The sequence below is a fragment of the Aulonocara stuartgranti genome (assembly GCF_965226115.1).
Source record: "Aulonocara stuartgranti genome assembly, chromosome: 7".
Lineage (NCBI taxonomy): Eukaryota > Metazoa > Chordata > Actinopteri > Cichliformes > Cichlidae > Aulonocara > Aulonocara stuartgranti.
This window is the reverse complement of record NC_138945.1, coordinates 28899548-28920831: the sequence shown is the minus strand read 5'-3', so window position 1 is coordinate 28920831 and position 21284 is coordinate 28899548. Positions and strand designations below refer to the sequence as shown.

The 21284-nt window shown below is 39.1% G+C and overlaps 1 protein-coding gene and 1 long non-coding RNA gene across 2 annotated transcripts in view; both read left to right on the top strand.

Annotated features, from left to right (window-relative positions):
* The first annotated feature begins 1448 nt into the window (after positions 1–1448).
* The window catches only part of LOC309709878 (matrix metalloproteinase-17-like), a 91261-nt gene continuing 71425 nt past the window's right edge, over positions 1449–21284 (top strand). Inside the window, exon 1 of the mRNA XM_082538786.1 lies at positions 1449–4655. Within this exon, the coding sequence (XP_082394912.1) occupies positions 4512–4655 (144 nt within the window). The 5' untranslated portion in view covers positions 1449–4511. The remainder of the gene's footprint in view (positions 4656–21284) is intronic.
* On the top strand, positions 18071–20327 carry LOC309712208. Its single transcript, XR_014278206.1, has 3 exons — positions 18071–18688; positions 19370–19458; positions 19659–20327. It is a non-coding gene; the product is annotated as an uncharacterized lncRNA (long non-coding RNA).

Below are 21284 nucleotides of genomic sequence, written 5' to 3'. Positions count from 1 at the left end.
GATTTTACTGTCCAGGGAGATATTGTTAACTAAATAAATGTAATCAGAAGCATTATTTACAGTAAAGCTCATGCACTCTGGCAGGCTAAATGGAGTTTACTACATTCAACCTTCCCAGGGGTGAATATCAACATTTAACCACATTACGTGTGTATATTATTTATGCAGTGTTCCTGTGGTGCATCAAAAGCTATGTGTTAAATGCCACATAAAATAATTTTTAAGACTCAAAAAGGGCCACAGTCCCCTTCTCCCTCCTTCCCCAGAATCCTTTGAGCAAGGCAGCAGAACCTGCTCAGAATGAGAACAAAAATGTGACAAATGGATGCTGTTTAGATGAAATTGAGATTTCCGAGTATAACTCCAGTCTTGGCTCTGGAACTTTAAATAGATCAGGCGGGTCAGTGGAGATGGGAAAAAGTATTACTGTGGATTTTTAACCATTTTCAACAAAATGGTAAACATTTAGAAAGACAGCAGATCAAAAGATGTATTTTTTTATAAGTCTGAAACAAATCAAGCATAATTTGTTTAATTATTTGGATTATGGTAATGTTGAAAATGTTGCTTTTTTTGTAATGTAGTTTACTCTTGCGTAAATATCTCTGCAACAGGTTATGAAACAGACCACAGAGGGTCTGACACACACGCAATAGACAAAGATAAATCATTTACATGACTTAATAAGAATGATCAAATGTCGTCTCTCTGATCACACAACAACGCAGTAAGGCACGCAACAACAATCGCCTCGCTGCTCAATGCCATCAAACAATGCACTTGTCTGTTGAGTTTTATCCTGAGGAATTCAAAAGGTCTGCGGCCATTTGGCACAATGTTCTACAATAAATATTACAATGCACACGCTACAGTAGAAGCGGCCAAAAAACTCAATTCAGTCCACGTCTGCAGTGGGCAATGGCTCTTCCTATCATTATGCGATCTGACCAAGGAAATGAGCTAAATTTCTCTGGGAAGGAGTCTGAGGATGGCGAAACACTTCAGGTAAAATGTGCACAGCAGACTGAGATGAGTAAATGGATGTTTTAACCTTCTGTTAATATAAAACCAGATGATTGAAGCTTCTTTTTTGCCAGCAGGCATGCTGTGAGACACAATATTCGGATGCTACAATTATCATAATGTTGTGGCAATATGACTAGTCTGACTGGGACTGGAAGCAGCTCTAACACAGCAGAACTTAATGCAGCTGAGCAAAAATATATTTTTCATGTCTTTCCCCCTCTGGACCAGTGACGAATGACTGCTGTAATGGATGAGAATAAATGTGTGTATATGTGCAAGTGTGTTCGTTCCTACCAAGAACAAGAGCACGACAAAATAAAAACAAGCATCAGTCATTTAAATGCGTTCAAATACTTTATTCTGTTTACATCGAGTGACCAGGCTGCATATGAACTAGTTAAATGTGCTCTCAGTATGCTGGTCATTACAATAATGCACCTACAATACCTGGTGGATTTAAATATTATGCAACACAAAGGAAATAAATTAGTGCATTAGCCTTTTTTTTAGAAGAAAGGAACTGCCTCATACCTCTGTTTCATATAATAATTATCTCTGTAGCGCAGCAAATTGTTTTGTGTTTTCTCTGATGTTTTCTCAAAAATGGTGAAAATAGAAGTGTAATGAGGGGTACAAAATAAAACATCTTTGCATTTCAGAGACATATGCAGATTCTCTACTTCACTGACCTAACTTCTGCTGATATGTTTATTGAGTCCCATGTTCTTTAACTCTTTGAACACTCACTGCTCATGGTTTAATTGAAAATCTGCATCAATAATATTAGTACTTAGATGATTGCTTCGACTACGACTGCTGCCACTGTGGTGTCCTGAAAGGGCACAGTGGCGTCAAAGAGCTGACTGAATAACCTTGGCTGTGATCTACTTTGAAATGTTCCCATGGATAATGCAGTGAAGAAGCAACCATGACGTCTGCCTGTCCAACACCAATCAAATAACCCTTTTAAACTCTTTATGTGCCAATTAACTCAAAGTTCCTTCATTCCTTGCCATTGCATTTTCAATCTGTCCATTCATTCACTTTCACTTATCCAATGCAGGGTCATAGGACCTTATACCCACTGTCGCAGAATGAGAGGTGGACTACATCCTGGACAGGTCACCAATCTGTTACAGGACTGACACAGTGAGATAAGTCAATCATTTATATGTGCCAATTAACCTAATACATGCATGTCTTTGTTACTGGGGGAGAAAGCCAGAGTACCAGGACAAAACCCAAACAGACACAGAAAAAAGCACATGCAAACTTCACATAGAAGCACTATGATATGATTTGAACCAAGGACTTTCCTGCTGTACAGCGACAGTGCTAACCACCACACTGCTGTGCTGCCATGTATTAAAATATTAGTTGAATAAAGTCACACTTAGGGAATAATAAGGACTAAAAATTGGATCACCTAGCCTTAATTAGCAGTGATTAAAACTGCACATTGAGGAGATCTGGAAGAGTTCCAAGTTTACTATCTTAATGGCCTGTAGCAAGATAATTCAAAATGTGTCATGGTGAACCCCAACCCACTTTGTGTCTTAATTATTACTTTATCTCTAAGTCTTGTGTTGTAAATGTACTCTTTGTCAATTAAGACAAATTCAGGACTAAGATTAAGACTAAACAGACAAATTGAAATTTAAAATTAAAAGTCATATTTCTTACCGCAAATTCATAGAGTCCCCAAAGTGGGAATGAGACCACAGTGTTTGGCCTTACAGGAAGAAAGATAAATTGACAGTCTGGTGCTCTGATCACACTCTGCCTGAATATCAGCAAAACAAAAGAGATGATTGTGGATCTCCTGAGGTCAGGTCTGCGTAACCATCCCGCACTTTACATTAAGAGTAAGGAGATGGTGTGTGTCACCAGCTTGTAGTTCTTGGGGATAATGTTCACAGGAAACTATCCTGGGACTCCAACACAGCTTTGGCCATCAGTAAAGCCCAACAATGCCTCTTTTCTTTCAGGAAACAGAGGAAAGCAAAGCTACCACAGAGACTGTTGGTCAGTTTCTGCCTGTGTGCTGCGAGTGTTGCTACCTGGCTCTTTAGCTGCACAAAAGGAAGAACAGGAAGCCATCCAGAGGATCATTAAAACTGCTGGAAAGATCATTGGGGCAGAGCTTCCATATATTACAACCATCTCCTCCCGCTGTTTGCAGCTACCTATCCTCACTGACTCTTCTCACTCTGCCCATCACCTGTTCCAGCTGCTCCCATCAGGCAACAGGTTCAGGTCCATTAAAGCAACGACTTGTGGAATGACAAACAGTTTCCATCCACAAGCAATCAGACTTCTTAATGGCTCGCATACACAACTCTTCCTGGCTTTAAATTACATAAAATTAATTTGTATTTACTATTTTAATTGTACTATTTATTTATCATTTATTAGTTATTATTAATTGTTGTTGGAGAGCCTGTACTGTCTTGTTCTTGTGACAATGACAATAAAGGCAAATGATCCTGGCGGGTATATCGATGCATCCACTTGCAGTTAATCCATAATAAATTATTCACTTTTTTTTAATCCACTGGCACCAAAGGAAATTCGAGCAATCATGAAGTTAAGAGGATTTACCAACTGCGAAATACGAATATCTCAAAGATTCTGTCTGACCCTTCCAGTATATATCGCTGTATTTCCGTTTCAGGGAACAACAAGCATACTGGTATTGCAATGTTATTACCACGATGCATGGTTAAAAGACGCTCTTTTGCATCTTTCTTCGATCTCCTGTTTGTGTAACACACAGACAAACTCAAATTCACGCTACTGCTTCATAACAGGATTTAGCCCAAGAAATATACACACTTAACACTGACACATTTCTCGTGTAAGGATAAAAGAGCAAAATCGATAAACTGTGCTTTATGTCTTAACCCAAACCACCCCTGAGACCTTCACGTTACGCACGACGCGCGTCAAACATTAAGTAGAGTCCAAGTGGGCTGAGAAAGGCGCTGAACTCCCCTTCTCCCCCCCTTCTCCCTCCTTCCCCAGAATCCTTTGAGCCAAATACTCATCCACTCTCTCAGCGTGCCTGTCAACGTGCGATCTCCTCTCCTGCCCGGGACAAAGCCGCACACAGCTGCTTTCTTTCCACAGTGTTCGAGGGTGCACGATCCGGAGCGGACCTCGGGTGTCTTGCTGCTGGAATAAATAACCTGTGAAGGACTTCTTATACAGACTGAGAATATTCAGTTTGTTACTTCTTGTTGTGACCACTTAGGCGGTGATCACAAGTGTTATTTCGTAGAAAACAAAAACTTGAAATTCCTTAACGTCCCTACCGAAGAGAGAGAGAAAAAAACGGGTTTAATGTGTTTTATGTGCTTACGGTCAACAGTGAGGTAGACTGACTCGGGCACATTTCACAGAGTGTCGGCGTACGATTTATCCAATGGATGCGGCTGCCGGGGTCGATGTCTGAGCCCTGCAGGATCAGCCTGTCATAGGGCATCATGATTTCTTTGGTTCTTCACAAGTGGATGAGGAATATCTCTCCTAAGATGCTGCTGTTGGTGGTGGTGATGCCGGTATTGTGGTTTTTACCTCTGGCTGGAGCGGCTCCTTCTCTGAGTACCGAGCAGCTGGACATGGGGGTGGTAAGTTTTCCATCTTTTTACACGGGGATAGGAAGTTTGCTACATTAACGTTTTTAGACATGCATGGGGAGTGGAAAGTTTTCAGACCTCCCGTGGGCATACCAACTCTCGGAAATGAGCAGTTTACCCTACTTTTGCATGTAGGAATGCCGTCCTTTCCATTTGATCGAAACTGTAACACCTCGAAGCGGTCCAGTGTCCCTAGGGTAGCCTGGCGTTGCAGACTGGGTGTAATGGAGAAAAATAGGAGACTGTTGCCAAAGCAGGAATCAGAGTCCCTGTAATGGTGTTCAATAAATAAATGTAAATGTATTTGCCTTGGCGGCATATCGACCTCCTCCACAGCATGCTGACAAAGTATATCCTCCACTGATGAATGGCAAGCGGGGCTCCCTTCCAGCGCGATGACAACCTCAGCCATAGGACATTATTTCCTTTCCTCAGTAATGCCTCTAAAAGACTACTTCAGTATATTTTCCTCATGCTGAGTTTGATCAGCATGAGGGAAAAAAAGTGCAAACCTATTACTGGCGTGAGCTGCTAGTTTAATAGTTTTCATTAGTTTACTGTGGCGATAAATGGAATTAAAGTGTGGAACAAGTCCATAATTGTAATGTGAATTTTACTATTTACACTCTGTTTTATGAATAAGCCATGGTACAGTCAAAAAAAAAAATCACTCCATTCTTCTCAGTGAACTGTATTCAGCAAATTAAAGCTATTGTATAATATTTTCATCAGCAGCTTGGGCTCACAATACTTCCACTTTATATTTGGAGTTTAATGAGCTGCGGACTTGCAAATTAAACAAGTATCTGTTAATTAGGAACTCTTGAGACACTCTAATTAAGTGTATACATTAATGGCTATATTACAGATCAACTTAACTGTCTCATTAGGTTTTACTATTTCTTGTTATCTCCACATTGTTTTGCCTAATATAAAATCATAATCAGTCTCCCCATAGAGATTCATCCCTCCGAGCTTTGATGGATTCATATTGTATTGCTGTTCATTCAGCTTGTGTCTCCCTGCATTCGTCTCTGCCAGCTGCTTGTTTGTCTTTTTTTGTCGCTGTTGGTGGTTGTGATGGAGAAGATTGCACATTAAGTCTGTTATCAAAGAACTTTCAGGGTTGGTTTTCAAGCTCGACCAGTTCCACATATTACCTGGTGGATGTTTTGGAGACAACATTTTGTTTCCTTGGTCTTCAATACTCAGACCTACAGACATGTTTTGACCTTCAGTTTCTCAGGTTTGAAGAATACAGTGGGTTAATTGCAAATGTTTGGTCGCCATACCTTAAAGCCATCTTGATACTCAACAAATACTTGGTCTCTTATGTAGCCAGGAGAAACAGAACAATGTGTCCTTGACTTAAGTAGTTTTTCTTACCACTAAACCATCCTGGTTTGAGTTGGGGATGACTGGTTGGGTTTAATATTTGCTACTTAAAGCACTATCCTCATCAGTCATGTGTTTACATTGGCTCTCCTCAGGTTTGTGTTAGCTGCTTCACTACGAGTGGCTTTAGATGGGTTTGACTATAATGTTTACGTAATTTTTAGCCTATAAATAGTAGTGGGGGTAATGTCTAAGCATCACTGACAGGAGTGGTTAGACACATTGTTTTCATTGCTGATTAATGGAGTAATTTCTGCAACGAAACAGTTAGTTATGTCTAAAAGTCTAGAGAAAATAATGAAGAAATACTTGTCACAGTGTCTCAGAACCCAAGGTGACATCCACACATTTCTTGATTTTTCTAATCAACATTCCAGAACCTCAAAGTCTCCAATTTGTAATTTGATGAAGCAGAATAAATACACAAATTAACACACTGGAGAAGTTTTGCTTGAAAGCTGGGCCTTTATCGACGCTCTGACACCATGTCATTCCCTATCGTAACGTTAGCGCCATAGACTCAACAGTTTCAGCATATAGCATGTGTGCAATACCAGGATTTTTTTCTCAGTATGTGAAAGCAGCTTCAGGATGGTCATGGGTAGGCAGATGGACAGATGAGCACCGTTCTCCCCTGTGATTGGTTGATTAACCTTTAAATAAGACTTCTCCTGCATTGATGAAATCACAACATGAAGCGCCTTGAGGCGACTTATGTTGCGATTTGGCGCTATATAAATAAAATTGAATTGAATTGAATTGAATGAAATCACCCTGAGCTGCTGAAAAACAGGTGGATAATTAGCTGTTGAGGGTCTGAGTATAGCTTCTCCCCGGCTCAGCCCAGTGGTTTTCATAAGTGCTATACATTTGGGACTCGGTCCACAAAAACAACCATCTACCCACAGAAGCGTGTCCTGATCCCCTGCTCTACTGCTCCACAGTCCCATTACACTTCAGAGCTATTTCTTGGCTTTTAGTCGTGCTGAATGTAGCGCTGAATGTATCCATCTCTCTTTGTAACCACTGTACACAGTGACCATAATTAACTGCACCACAAACTTAAGCACAGCTCTGAGGCATGCAGTTTTCAGCTTTGCTGTTATCTAGTCCAGTACATCACTGCAGAGCACCAATTTGCAATTTCAGCATATGAGGGAACTACTACACAACAGCTATAATGGTCCCTGCACTATGTTTTCCACTCATAATGTCATTTTAATCCTGATGGCTGCTTTCTACTCCAGTACTGAATGTCTGACTTCCTCTGGGAACTGTTCATCTCTAATATTGTACTTGCTATTGCAGCTGTCTTAAGCTAGGTGTGGTGAGCGTAAAAGTTGTTGATAAAAGCACCTTAAGTACACTTTAATGCTGTAAAAGTGTGGAAAAAGTGACTTTCCTGCATTTAATCTTTTAATGCTGAAAATGTTAACTTATTTATTTTTTCATGTCTTTAAGCAATAAAACCAAATAAGTGTGTGGTATATGCCTGATGGGATAACCATTCCTTACCAGACTGCCTCTAACTCTCATTTTGCTTCATAATTCCTTTAATGAGAGCACCATCTGGTCTTCTGTCCACTGAGTAAAGAAGGGAAAAAAAGGAAACCCTGGTTGACGCCACCCTCTTTACCACTGCTCCCTTTTTTCCTCTTCACTGCTAGACCTCATAATACTGAATTCTCATGCAACCGGCGTGCCCAGCCCCAACACTCCTCATTAGCTCTTTCTTTGCCTCTCATGAGTGCGCAGTTCACCAGTATTATATTCTGTCCCCTCAGTCATTCAGTCTCCTTCCTTCAATTTTCTTCTTCCAACCCAGATATAGGATGCTTTCTTTCTACCAGCACATCATGGTTCTTCTGATTACACGTAGAGGCCCAGGGAGAGAGGCAGCTCAAAGAGAAAGCTGGATGCAGAAACAGTCAAGGGAAGGAGTGATGGAAGCATTGTGCACCGAAATGACTAATCAGCTATATATTATCAAAAAAAACTAACAAAGAAGGAAAAGAAAAGACAGCAGATATCGAATGAAAAGCAGGAAAAAGTAAAATGCTACTTCATTTCTATCATGCCCAACTTTTGGATACTTTTAGCACTACCGTTCCACTTCTATCTTGACGTGTGACCCTTATGTCTGTACTACTGCGCCATGGGGATTATATCCAGGACAAGGGCATTTTTTTCTCTGATGTCAAGGGGTAGATTTCTGTGCAGCATTGTGTCATGATTAACAGAGAGCGAGAGAGAGAGCGTTCATCATGTAATATATAACACATTCCTGGCTTCTCGGGAAGAGGGAGATACTGTGGAAATGAACCAGTCCTTCAATCTGCTCCTTTCCAATCTGTCATTGCAGCTTTGCTAAGTGTAAAAGTTCTCTTGGGACTTGCAAGTTTCTGAGGAAACTGTCAGAGTTCATAATATCCTTAGAGCCCAATTCAGCAAGGATCTTAAGGGCCCTGGTGCTCTGTTGGCTGCGCTGTAGCATGCTGGTGTGGGAGTTAAGTGTGGCAGCTGCAGCACTTCTGCATAATGTTTTCAGCCAGCAAATGAATTTGTCTGTATTATTTAAGCCATGAATGTGATAGTTGGTCTTGCCTTGTTTGTTCAAACTGCTAAATCCCTTTCTAATAATGAAGTTCTGAATTTTCCTGATCTTTGGCTGGTTTCACAAAGAGTGACTCTGACAATGGCTCAAATGTAAGTAATCAGATATCAGTGGAATAATTTGCAACACATTTTGGGAAAATTAAGACACAGCTGGTCATGCAACCACATCAAAACACTTATCTTTATTTACTCCAGCAGAAAATGGAAGCGAGTCCATAAAACCAGTGCTCATTTCTGTGTAACTCTCTGAGTTAAATTATGACTACCTAACTATACTGGCGAGTCTAAAATATCCTAGTAAAACAAGCCTCTAGTGCTCTGGGATGTGTTTTTGTGGGTTGCATGTGCATTTCAGATTTATATGCACCAAAACAAATTCACTCTTTTTCTGCCGTCTGACTTTATGTAACAGTAAAATGATTGAACTGGTTGGTGGCACAAGCACTCCAGGCTGGATCTTATCAGTTTATCTGCTTTTTATTTCAGCAGAAAAGGGTGGATATCTTAGTCTCAACACAGTAGTTCTCTCCCATCTATTTTTGTTTAGTTTTACAGTAGTGATGGATTTAATATTGTGGGCAAGTGAGTGATGTTTTCCACAACAGAGCTGCACGCGATTGGTTTGAACTGACTTCATTAGTTGTGCAGGCACTCTCCAGGGCTCCCCATATAGAAAACCTCAAATCAACTCCATGTGGACAGTTCTATTTTAACTTCGGGGGCCTCGCCTTCCCTCTTGTCTTTGACCGGATCAAGGTTTTGGTTGCTGTTGCTATTCAAAGGGCTACATCTTGTAATTACAGTGGTTTCTGGTGTTATGCTGGCTCACATGCTAAAACCTAAAATAATCCATAGCCATGCCAACTGAACTGCCAATAGACGGCTTTACTAGCACGATCAAGAAAACCCAAAAGGAACAACAAAGCTTCTCTGAAATTGCTTGCAGAAATTGGCAGAATTATAATAAATGTGGTTATGTCTGTATGTGAATGCCACTTTCTTCTTGTTTGTGTGTTTCTGTTTTATAAAATGTGTATAGATCGGTGTGTGTGTGTGTATGTGTTGGTCAGTGCCACACTAGTGATCTCATTATTTGTCGTTACAAAGCAGTTGTCATTTCTGAACAAGTGAAATAGATGGTTGAAATAAAGAAAAGGTGAGGGACTGGATGAGGACAAATGTTTGTCATCTTTGCAGTCAACTTCAAGACCGCTATGGGTTCATGATCCTATTCGTCTGAATGTCCAAATAAAATGAGGAGAATTACAGGAGCAGGAAGAAGACCAAGAGAGATTGAGTGGGTGGCAGAGATAAGCTGCGTCTCCATCCAAATATCACTGGCAATTAGACCTACTTTCTCTAGTCCACTGTTGATACTCAAACTCCTATCAAGTGAATATAATGAGCCATTAACAATCTGCAGAATTTTAAGAGGCACTCGTGATCCTGTAAATTGCAGTTTATTTGACTGTTTGAATCGCATTCTGAAGTGGGCTTAATTTTGCATTTGGGTTTATGGTAAGAACAGAGCTTTGCTGTTTCGGACTCAAGTTTAAAAATAGAGTCAAACACAGCGATATGGACACACTTGCACGTGTGTGCATGCTCTGTGTGTATTTTTGAATGAGCATGCTTAATGTAGACATGCCAGTTGCCAACATTCCTCAGCTAAAGCTAAACAGACATCACTGCAAGGATCACTATAGAAACATGCGGCAGCTCTTTCATGGCTTTATGAATTGTGTACCAGGGCAGTCCATATATACATCCTTACATACATAGTCACTCCTTTATCTCTGAACTTATTAAGGCCCCCTCCTATCTTAAAGACGCCATAGTACCTTATTGTCCTAATAGAGCACTTCACTCTCAGACTGCACTTACTTGTGGTTCCTAGAGTTTGTAAAAGGCGAATGGGAGGCAGAGCCATCAGCTATCAGGCTCCTCTCCTGTGAAACCAGCTACCAGTTTGGATTCAGGAGACAGACACCCTCTCTACTTTCAAGCTTAGGCTTAAAAATGTTCCTTTTTGATAAAGCTTAAATGTAGGACTGAGTCAGGTGACTATGAACCATCCCTTTTAACTGCTACAATAGGCATAAGGCCATTACACACCAAGCAAGTTGCAGAAAAGTGACATGAAACTCGGAATTTTTCAGACACAAAATTGTTGTGAAACTTATATACATACTAACAGTTTGGTAACTGTTGGGGTGTCTTTCTAATACTGTAGAGTCTTTACTGTACACACTGCCTTGAAGCAACTGTTGTTCTGAATTAGTGTTATTTAAATAAAACTGAATTGAATTGAACTTTAAAATGGAATTACATAGATGAATTTGCATACTACCTGCTCATAGAGCAAACATATTGATGCAATGCCACTCTATTATACAGTTCCTAGCTCATGTAAAGTGGATTTGTTTGACAATTTTCCATACCATTAAAGGTCACAGAGATTAACAATGGTGTACATGTGACACTGATGGCTGATTATTTGAATGACAGGCAATTACATATCACCGTATGACCTTTCTGTTATAGTTTGAGATTTCCCAAAGTTGATGCAAGCAAAAGGAACAAAAACAAAGGCTGCTTTCAGATTTTTAACTTAACATGTTTACATCACTCGGCTGCACAGATGAGGAAGTGTTTTTCTCTAAACATCCATCAACTGGATGTGTGCAATGCATAGAGACAGATAATTGCTAAAAAGTGCCATGTGACACAGATCAAATACTCGAATTTCACCTAGCATCTGGAGCATAAACTGGAGTAAGGCCATGAGAGGACATGTTTATTGAGTGAGATTCCATTTGAAATACTCCAAAAGGCTACAGCATCACAGACGCTGTCCCGTCAATCAAAGCAGCCGCACCTTCCATCTTTAAGCTCGAACAAAATGAACACAAGTGAGTTGTTTAAAAAAAAAAAATCCAATGACAAACAGTTTTTTAAAAGTGGGAAACTATCCAAAATCTTGTCTTGTACCAGGCTGTAAACATGCATTTTAACACTGTTGATTTGGGGCTTACTTTTACAGTCAGCCTCAGTGGGCTGCAGTTTTGGCACTTCCATGTTGGCTTCCTCGTGTAGAGTCTGCAGCAATATTAAGGTGGATATTGCATGTCAAAGTTAAATCAAGAGGAATGCCGGGATCCAAGATTTCCCAGCAGAACATTTGTTTGTAATATGATTCGTGCTGTACACTCAACCTTCCAGTGGGTTTCTAGTGTTGTGGATAATTGGTGTATAGGTTAACCCATAGAAACAAACAAGTCAAAGTCTAATTCTGTCAGGTCTGTTATGTATTTGTGTGTAACCTTCTTTTATCCCCACTATCAAGGGACACTGGCTAAGCTTTATTCAGTCCATGTGTCTGTTGGGCTTTCTCTCATTGCCATGCCACATTAGCACCCACAGAGAGAAGAACTTCAAAGAAGGTTTGGGGGCTTTTTACCCTCAATGGAGACACTTAAACTTATGCTTATTAAATTAGGCTCCAGTTGTAGGGGGGCTGTTTTAATTGGCTCCATCAGTTTGTTTATCTTTAATCTCTTGCTGACATTTTAAGTCCTCTTTCTACTTGGCATCCCCGTTTTACCATCTCCCACTACCCCATTCAGTCACAAAGGTTATCTACCCTTCTGTTACTGATGCATGTCCATATTAGGGAAAAAAAACATGAGAAGTGGACTTCTAACAGTGAAACTGTAATAGATTTGTTTTCGGAAGTGAGGAGAAAGACACATATTACACTAAATGTTTTGGGTACTGAGTAGATTTTCCTCTTTAACTCTGCTGGATTTTTCATTGACTTTGGCATCACTCAGTACATACCGTCTGTCTTCTGCCATAAAGTGAAGGTTAATTTGTACTGTAATTTTTAGGCCTGCCATTAATACCCTTTGTACTGAAATTTGCTCATTTTGGGAAAAAAGAATGCAGAGACTTGTGTTTAAACAGGTGCATCTTTCTGGCCTCTCAGAAATGAGGTACAAGTTGCACAAATTAAGCACATTTTTCTCATAGTAAACAAGATTTTGTGACAAGCCGGTGGCTGTCTCAGCAAGGAGGTTTACACACACTCTCTGACAAAAAGCATTCTTCAAAATGCAAAAAAACTGCAAGCCATTGTGGGCATCATTCCAAACAGTGTGTAGGTGTCCCTTTTATAATTTATCATATGAAACTAAAGCATTTCCCACAGAATTTGTTTCTGTTTGTTGCAGTAATGAGGGTGGATATGCATTCATGCAAGCACATGTATGGAGGCAGACCCCATACCTTCTTATAGAAATAATTAAGTAGCACCTTATATTGTGACTTTGTCAGTAAATTATAAAGCAATAATTAGCATTCTCTCCAGTGTGTACATGGACACCAACTCGATCAAATAAAACATTAAGCAATATAATCAGAGTTTCCCTGACCCTGCAGACTCACTAAACTTCACAGCCTTGGACTGCAGTTGATGACAGTAGTCGTTGTTCTGCTTTGCTGCCTCGGTGAGGTTGACATTTTGGCACGTGAACTAATATCCATGTGCTGCAGGTTCTTTTTAGAGAGGCACTCAAGCAAAAGTAGATCTCCGGAGCAAAAGTATGGTCAGTTGTAAATAGCTGCAGTGGAAGTTAGAGTCCATCTGATGCCTTACAAGTTTCTTTTTGCATAAGGAACTGAATGATATCAGGGACTGCAACCACAGGAACCTGGCCAGCAAGCCTGCCAGAAGATAAGATGCCATGATGGGAAATATGGGGAAATAAAGGCGTTATTTGCTAGGAAATAAATCACAGATCTTGATCTTTTGGGCTTAAAATAAGTCAAAAAACATGCAAGTTAATATACTGTCATAGTACTGGGTCTGTAACTCAATGTTTTGTGTATCTTCGTTTTATTCTTTGATTGTTGTACGTTCTCAGTGTTTCCTGTTTTATTTTAAAATAGTCTGTTGTGTCTTTATCATTGTGTTTAGATTCACTTCTCCTGTAATGTCCTTAGGTTCATTTGTGTCAGCTGTTTCCTCATGTGTTTCCACTCCCCCTGATAGTGTGTATTTAGTCTGTGTTTCCGTTCACTCATTGTCTGTTATTCCACACCATAGGCATCATAGGTTTCACAGTTTCATAGGCGTTCATAGTCTGCTCCCAGTGTAGTTTTGTCGTTTTCTGTTTTTCCCCTTAGCATTCTTCTTGTTTGCCTTCATTTAGCCCTAATAAAGATTCGCTTTTGTTTTGCAAACCAGCTCCGTCTCCTGCAGTGTCTACTCTTGGGTCCGTTTAAAAAATACATCGACGCACCCCGCCGTGACATGTACCTAAGCACCCATCTCAAGTAAACTCTGTATAGTAAACACAGATTTTGTGTTTTCTCAACCTATTAATGCATTTTCCATTCCATGACTCCTGGGTTGACCATGTTCCATTATTAGTAGTCAGAAAAGCAAGGAAAACAGGATTTGTTTTGCTCACTCAGTCAACCCATTCATCAATCATTAACAATACATCACATTGCAGTTGTTCTTTTTTTGGCCCTGAAAAACATTGGCATTTCCAACTTCCATCTTCAAATGGAATGCTGTATATATCCCAGTTGCCATAGTGTGACAGGTTGACTACAGCCTGGACAGGTTGCCAGTCTATTGCACTGCTAACATAGACAGATGAACAGCCATTCATGCTTGCATTCAATTTAGACTCACCGGTTAGCTTAACATACACGTCTTTGGATCGTGGGAGGAAGCTGGAGTAGCTGGAAAAAACCCACGCAGACACAGAGAGAACATGCAAACTCCTCAGAGAGACCCGAGCCCACCAGTGGATTTGAACCAGACGTCAGTGCAAGACTGTGCTGCCTTTTATCTAATTCTGCTTATAATTTACACATAGATTTGTGTTTACATATGCTTGATTATTGTCTAACTAACCCAACATATTGCAGTTCATATAAATGTATCACACTAGTCTTTTGTCCATCCAATCACCTGTATTTTCTTCTTCATGAATACAGATTCAGAAGGGTGAAAATATATCACATTTTGGGTCCAATTTCGTTTAAGTCTTTTCTCATCTATACTGTCTGCTTTTTTTATGTTCTGTATTACTTTTTCTGTGACTTTGTTGACTCATTCTGTGCCTCTTAATGTCTTTCCTCTTGTGTATTCTCCACTGTTGTCTCCATACCTCTTTCTCTAGACAACTCTTGTCTCTGCACCCTTCTTGTTTCTTCCTCCGGGAACAGACAGTGGTTCAGTCTCATCTTTTTGTATAGTGAGCTGTCCTTAAGCCAGGGATTAAATGATTCATTTACAGTCACATTTTAATCCTTGTTGCCATGCTCTCACACATACAAACATGCAAATTAGGACAGATTTTCCTCCCAAGTGTCTGGGAAAATGACATTCACACCTCCAACTGAATGGAAACTTGGTGTCAGAATAAGCTCATCCATCAGAATGTACCACATTCTTTCAACTAGTCAGACTTGTATCCCATTATATGCACATTGTGTATTCACCAGAGCAAAAATACTTCCTGAAGTGAAGTGATTGAGTGTTTCAGCAGGGTAGCGGGTGTGCCATCTGCTTGCAAAATAGTGTGTAGCTGTGGAATCTTACATTGAATGCCATCCTTGCCTCCATTTTCAGTCTTTTCTGTTCACTGCATACAATTTTTGCAATCCAGTTCAATTATAAACCATTTTAACTGAAAACAAAGTGGAGCAGTATTCTTCAAATTTTTTGTGCCTTCTTGTGCTAATGTCAAGAAATATGCCAGTTAATTTTGATTTTGGACTTGGTATTTGTGTTTCTAAGAGGAAACTTGCTTTTTAAAAATAAAAATAAAATTAAATGAATGGCTTGTCTTTAGCCATTTAGTCAAGAGTCCAAATCATTCAAGCTCAAGTTTGACATTTGGCAGCAGCGTCCAGGCTATGATCAGAGCTGTAACCCTCTGACTCTGGATTCTTCTTTACTCTTTTTTCCTTGCAGGAAAGATATTCTGTAGCAAAAATGGATCTTGTTAAAAAGAGGTCAGTGCTAGAATTACAATAAATAAAAAAGGACAATTTATTCCTAAGTATTTGTACTTACTAATCTGTTTTTAATATTTGTTCTTTAGCATCCACTTACGAAAGGGTTTAAGAGCTTATATATACTGTAATCTTTTTGACGCCTACTTCCTATAGAGCTTTTGTCACATCTCTTCTTAGCAGAGGTGGTGCTATGTGCCAGATCCATTGTGGCTCCCTTGGAGAAATTACATAGTATATGGATAAATAGTGCTAAATATATCAAGTGGGCCAGATAATTTGAGGTATACAAAGAAAGTCATGGCGTGGATGTAGGTCCATTCAGTATATAAGCCTCATTGTTTTTGGTTCTTGTGATCTTCACTGAATAATGCTCAGCTTTTTAAAAGAGGCGAGTGGTCTAAGCTGGACTTTAATTTAATGCTACCACATATCTCGCTCCTTTTACTTCTGCAACAAGATATTGAATGCTTTTCATTACAGCTAAAATCATCACACATACTCTTACAGAATCAAATAAAAGTAGCTAATAATGAAATTTTCACAATAGCTTTAAAGTGTTTTACGACAGTCACAACTGTCTAATTACCTAACCACTGGTCTGTGAACATCTGTCCCAGTGTTCATAAACTACTGAAATAAAGAAAGACTTTTACTGCAGTTTCCTATGGGAAACATTTAATTAGCGAGCATATATAGGAGCGGCAAAAACCTCAAAGGCTGACGTATTTGGTTTTAAATAAGGTTTAAATCAAGCTCTTTTTTTTTTCATTGAAAAAGTTGTTAGTAACTAATTTAAATTTCTTATTTTCAGTAATGTGACTTAAGTCTGTTCATTGGCTTTTAAAAAATTTGATTGTCTTTAGTAACAGAACTTTGTTTTTAAATTTACTATTATTGTTGTTGTTGTTATTTTATGATTTTTTTTAAAGTCCAGCTCTTCGCACAACACATAGGAAATTGGTGGAAAATTAAAGATGCAGCTGGAAAGAAGAAGAATGAAAGAAATAATCACAAACAGATTAGCAGTAACCGCGAATGACACAAAATAACAGCACACTTTGTTGCTAAACGTAGGCATTAAAGATATTCCACAAAATCTGCACCACCCCCTGGGCCTAAAATTCATAAAGATAAATATTAAATTAATATAAAAAAATGATAGGAGTCAAAAATAATTGAGAAACAAATAACCAGTATGAGTAACTAAAAATGAGTGTACTATTGTCATATCAATTGAGCTAAGATACAAATTTATACATTAACTTGTCAAGCAACATTATGATAAAAGCCTGAACATGCTGATAAATGGGACTTGACCTGTTTGAGTGTCACACGATCTAATGTGCTTCCTCTGATTAGTGGTGTTGTCGATATAGTAGCTTTGGCTGACAAAGGGAATTGAAGTTTCTGCCAGGAAAAAACAAAACATGTTTTGGAAGAGACTCAGTGGGAGATTTAGTAAGATTTGAAATGATGACATTTGTTTATCGTATACTACGCAGTGAGAGCTTTTGCTTGATAGCCTTTTCTCACTTTTGAAGGAGGTAACATTTAGAGGCTTTTACAAATGAACTGTTCATATATAGTTCTGTAAGGGCTTGTAATGGGCAGGCAGCCTGTCCAGTGTGTAACCCGTCTCTTTCCATATGACAAATGGGAAAGGCTCGTGCACTCCCACCTCCCCGCAAGAAGGCTTGCATCAGTGGTTAGGAAAATGAAGGCATGCATAGTTCTATACAAAAAATATTACAATCCAGAAAAATCTAATTCTTTGTTGAAATGTTTCTGTATTTACAATCAAATTAGCAACTTCAAGTATATTTAGTGTCTTGTGACAATGTATCTCTGGGATAACGGCACTGAGATCTACCCAATGTTTAAGAAACATTTATTTTTGACAAAGCACCAGGAGCACACTGGTAGAGGTGACCAGAGCAACACTTCAAACTGCTCGAGTCATGACTGACTCACTGATTCAGTTTAAGTAGGGCTGCCTCTTGTTTTAAGTGAAGCTTATCATACATAAAATTGGCCGTCCTTCTCTGCTGAGAGAAAGTCCTGTTTCCATGAAATTTTGCACTTGTGCTATTACCTATGTCAGATAAAAATTATCAGATAAATTTATCTCAGATAGATTAGTATTAGCACTACCAAACGACAAAGCAAATCTTTATTTTCTAATGGTTTAGCGATGTAAAAGTCAACCAGCCATGGACTGAAATGGGAAGATTTCCAATGTTCGTGGTCAGCTGAATGGCCTGTCAGCGTTCCACGGTGAAGCAAACAACCATGTGCACACTCATTTCCACACACTAACATGATCTTAGCAAGGAAACTCTTAGTTGTGAATGAAGACAGAAAGTTTGCCAAAGTAAACCGTGGGGTGGACCACCTGCAACAAATCTCCTTCACCTAGCTTAATGTTAAAGAAGCAGACAAAGGCAAAAGCTAAAGCTATCCAACGCTCTTATGGAATCAGAACGATGCCACCTTGAAACGAAACCGAAAAAAATATTGAAACCGAAAAAAAATATTGTAACTGAAATAAATGTACTGAAAAATCTTGTATTGAAACCGAAAAAAAATTGATAGTGAAAAACAATTAATTGAAACTGTAATTTTTTTGTTTTCGCTTACAATTTTTTTTTTTCGGTTTCAATCCATTTTTTTTCGGTTTCAAACCATTTTTCAGTTTCACTCTGCTGGCACTGTTTTGGCGTACGGGGGCGCGCTGGGGGGCGGGGATTCCGACCCGCATGTATTTGCATATATTATAATGCTGACCAATGACTGGAGAAAACACTGACGACGCGACTGCGGTCACGGACAAACTCGCACGTGTCTGTTCGGGAATGGCAGATGCCGAGAGGTCCAGCGTTTACATTACCGACTATTTCAAAGTGACAGCCTGAGGTGTTCTTCAGTAAATTGGACTACCGGACAGGAGGACCTGAGGCCCCACCGCATTATTTTTGGTAAGTTAAATGTGTTTGTAAGCTAATCCGTAATTTAGGTCCTTAGCTAGCTACCTGAGGACCTAGCTAGCTAAAATGAGCACTCGGCTGTCGGGGAAACATGTTTTGTAAAGTTCGTTTAGCTACCCCGTGCAGGTGAATGAATTTACCCTGACTAAAGAAATCAAGAGAAACGCACCGGGCTGCTCGGTGACTAACCACGGTTACTGTACTTTTATTATGAGTATTATACTGTAAGAGCAACAGGCTGGACTCTGCTTCTGCTCCTGTGCAGAGCTGATTATTAAATATGTGCAAACAGCAGCATGTTTTCTGTCGCTTTCCACATGTGGAAGGACATTAAAGCCAACTTTTAAATTCCCCTCATTAGTCAATAGCTACGGATTAAATAGCAAAGCCCGATACTTATGTACTGAAACCAACTACTTCCGCTTGTCAGCTTTAGTTAAAATGTTACATTTTTCACCTGGTTATTTTTTTAGCTTTTTTTTTTTTTTTTTTACGGAGTTTGTTACAAATATTCAGGTTAAAAAACTGTCCAAATTATTTTTAATGAATTATGTTCACAAAGTCACATGTTCAGTACTCTGTACAGCTTGCATCCTTTAGGACAAATAATTTGAAACATTAATATTTCTTGTTCAATACTGAGCTGATAACACCTCTGTATGTTGTGACCAGGATGCAGCAGCAGACTGAACCTCGACTGAAACCTGCTCCATCATCTCATCTTTGCAGATGTCCATTTATAAAGCATCAACAACTCAAAGGTAAACATGATATTAGAAAATGTGTTAGTAAGGCCTTTAAAACAAATAAAAAAAAATAAAAAGCTGTCGGCAGAACTGTAGGACTGAACAACTTCAGATCCCGAGTGTGTGAGGACGGAGAAGGATCAGCTCTATTTCAGATTTGAGAGATAAACTTTATATTTCAGTTTGTGATGATTCTGTTCTGTTTGTGATTACAGGAGCTGTCCTCAGATTCAGACCTCAGCACCACCCAGTGACAGCAGACAGATCATCCTATATCTTCAATCTTTGTAGTAACTCCAAAATTAACTGAAGAAAACAGTACAAAGGTTAAAGTACCACATGTGCTGTCAGTGAAAGCTGCAGCTGTTTTATTGATAAATTTAAAGACAAAAAGTCAAAAGGATTAATCACCCCTGTAACTGTGTCACTATACATCAGCATTAACAGTACCTCAGTTTGGTGTTTCAGAAAACTGCTGATCTCAGACCTGCACAACTTCTGTTTTAAACACTGAATGTACTCAGCTACATAAAGAGCACATGATGTTTTCTCTGACACAATTAAATAAAACCTGATTAAAGTCAATGGTTGTTACTTATATTTGAACTAAAAACTTGTGATCTGGAATTCTTTCACTGTTTTTTGACAATGGTGTGTTATTTATCATAAAGTAATTCAGAGTCATTCATACCAGAGTAACCAGTGAGCACAACATATATTTAACTTTCTACAGGACTTAAAGCTATTACTATAGCTTATAGCTATAGCTATTACTTAACTGCACTACTGTATAGTTCTGTGTAAATAATCATTCTGTACATATAATTTTTAATCCTACAACTGTTTATAACTTGCATAGTTCACATTTCTGTATAACTGTATATCTCAGATTTCTGTATAGTTTTTCATATTTATATCCTGTTCATAGCCTGTGCATAGTTTGTACTCACTACAGCCTGTACATACTTCATACCATGTACATTGTAACATACCATAATAGACCCATTTCTGTAATATACTTACAATATATATTAGCAATAATATAGATATGTAATATATCTATATCATGGCTAAAGCACTTCTGGATGGATGCAAACTGCATTTCATTGCCCTGTACCTGTGCATGTGCAATGACAACAAAGTTGAATTCTATTCTATTATATTATGTAAAAGTCCAGACCCTCTGAGGATTATCTGAGTACTTCTAACATTACACAAAGCAAAGGTCTCCATCAGTGTTCATGAAATGCTGGGTTTATCCTTCTTGTGAGGGAGCTGCTGGTGAAGATCACGAGCCCTGCTTGATCCCGGCGACGAGTTTCAGTCTTCCTGGTGTTTCTGAAATGATGCCTCTCACTGTGGGTCAACAGAACTTCTGGCACAGGACAGCTGTAATAAAAGAAATTGAAGTTTTGGGAAAAAAAAAATCTTGGAAATGCCCTAAATGTGAGAAGCAGGTTTTGTATTTACTTTTCTTTTGCCAATCAAGATAACAAAGTATAATTTTCACCATACAATTACTAACCTTGTCATCTCCTGCACTGTCTGTTTTGGGTTCTGGGCTCGTCCTTCCCAGCACTCATGAGACTGCTTTGCTGCACTGTGGTATGAGGTGCTAACCTGTTGACAGTGTTGGGAAGGTTAATTTTAAAATGTATTCCACCAAAGATTATAGAAGTACCAACTAGATGTTAAAATCTTAATATAAATGAGTAACAGTAGGTGGACATTAGGTAAGGCTGTACTTTTTGCAGCGATCTCGTGTAGAAAACTATTCAGCGCGTATATAAAACAGGTCAGCGGCTCCGAACCGTAGTAAAGGGACCTCTGGCTAATATGTC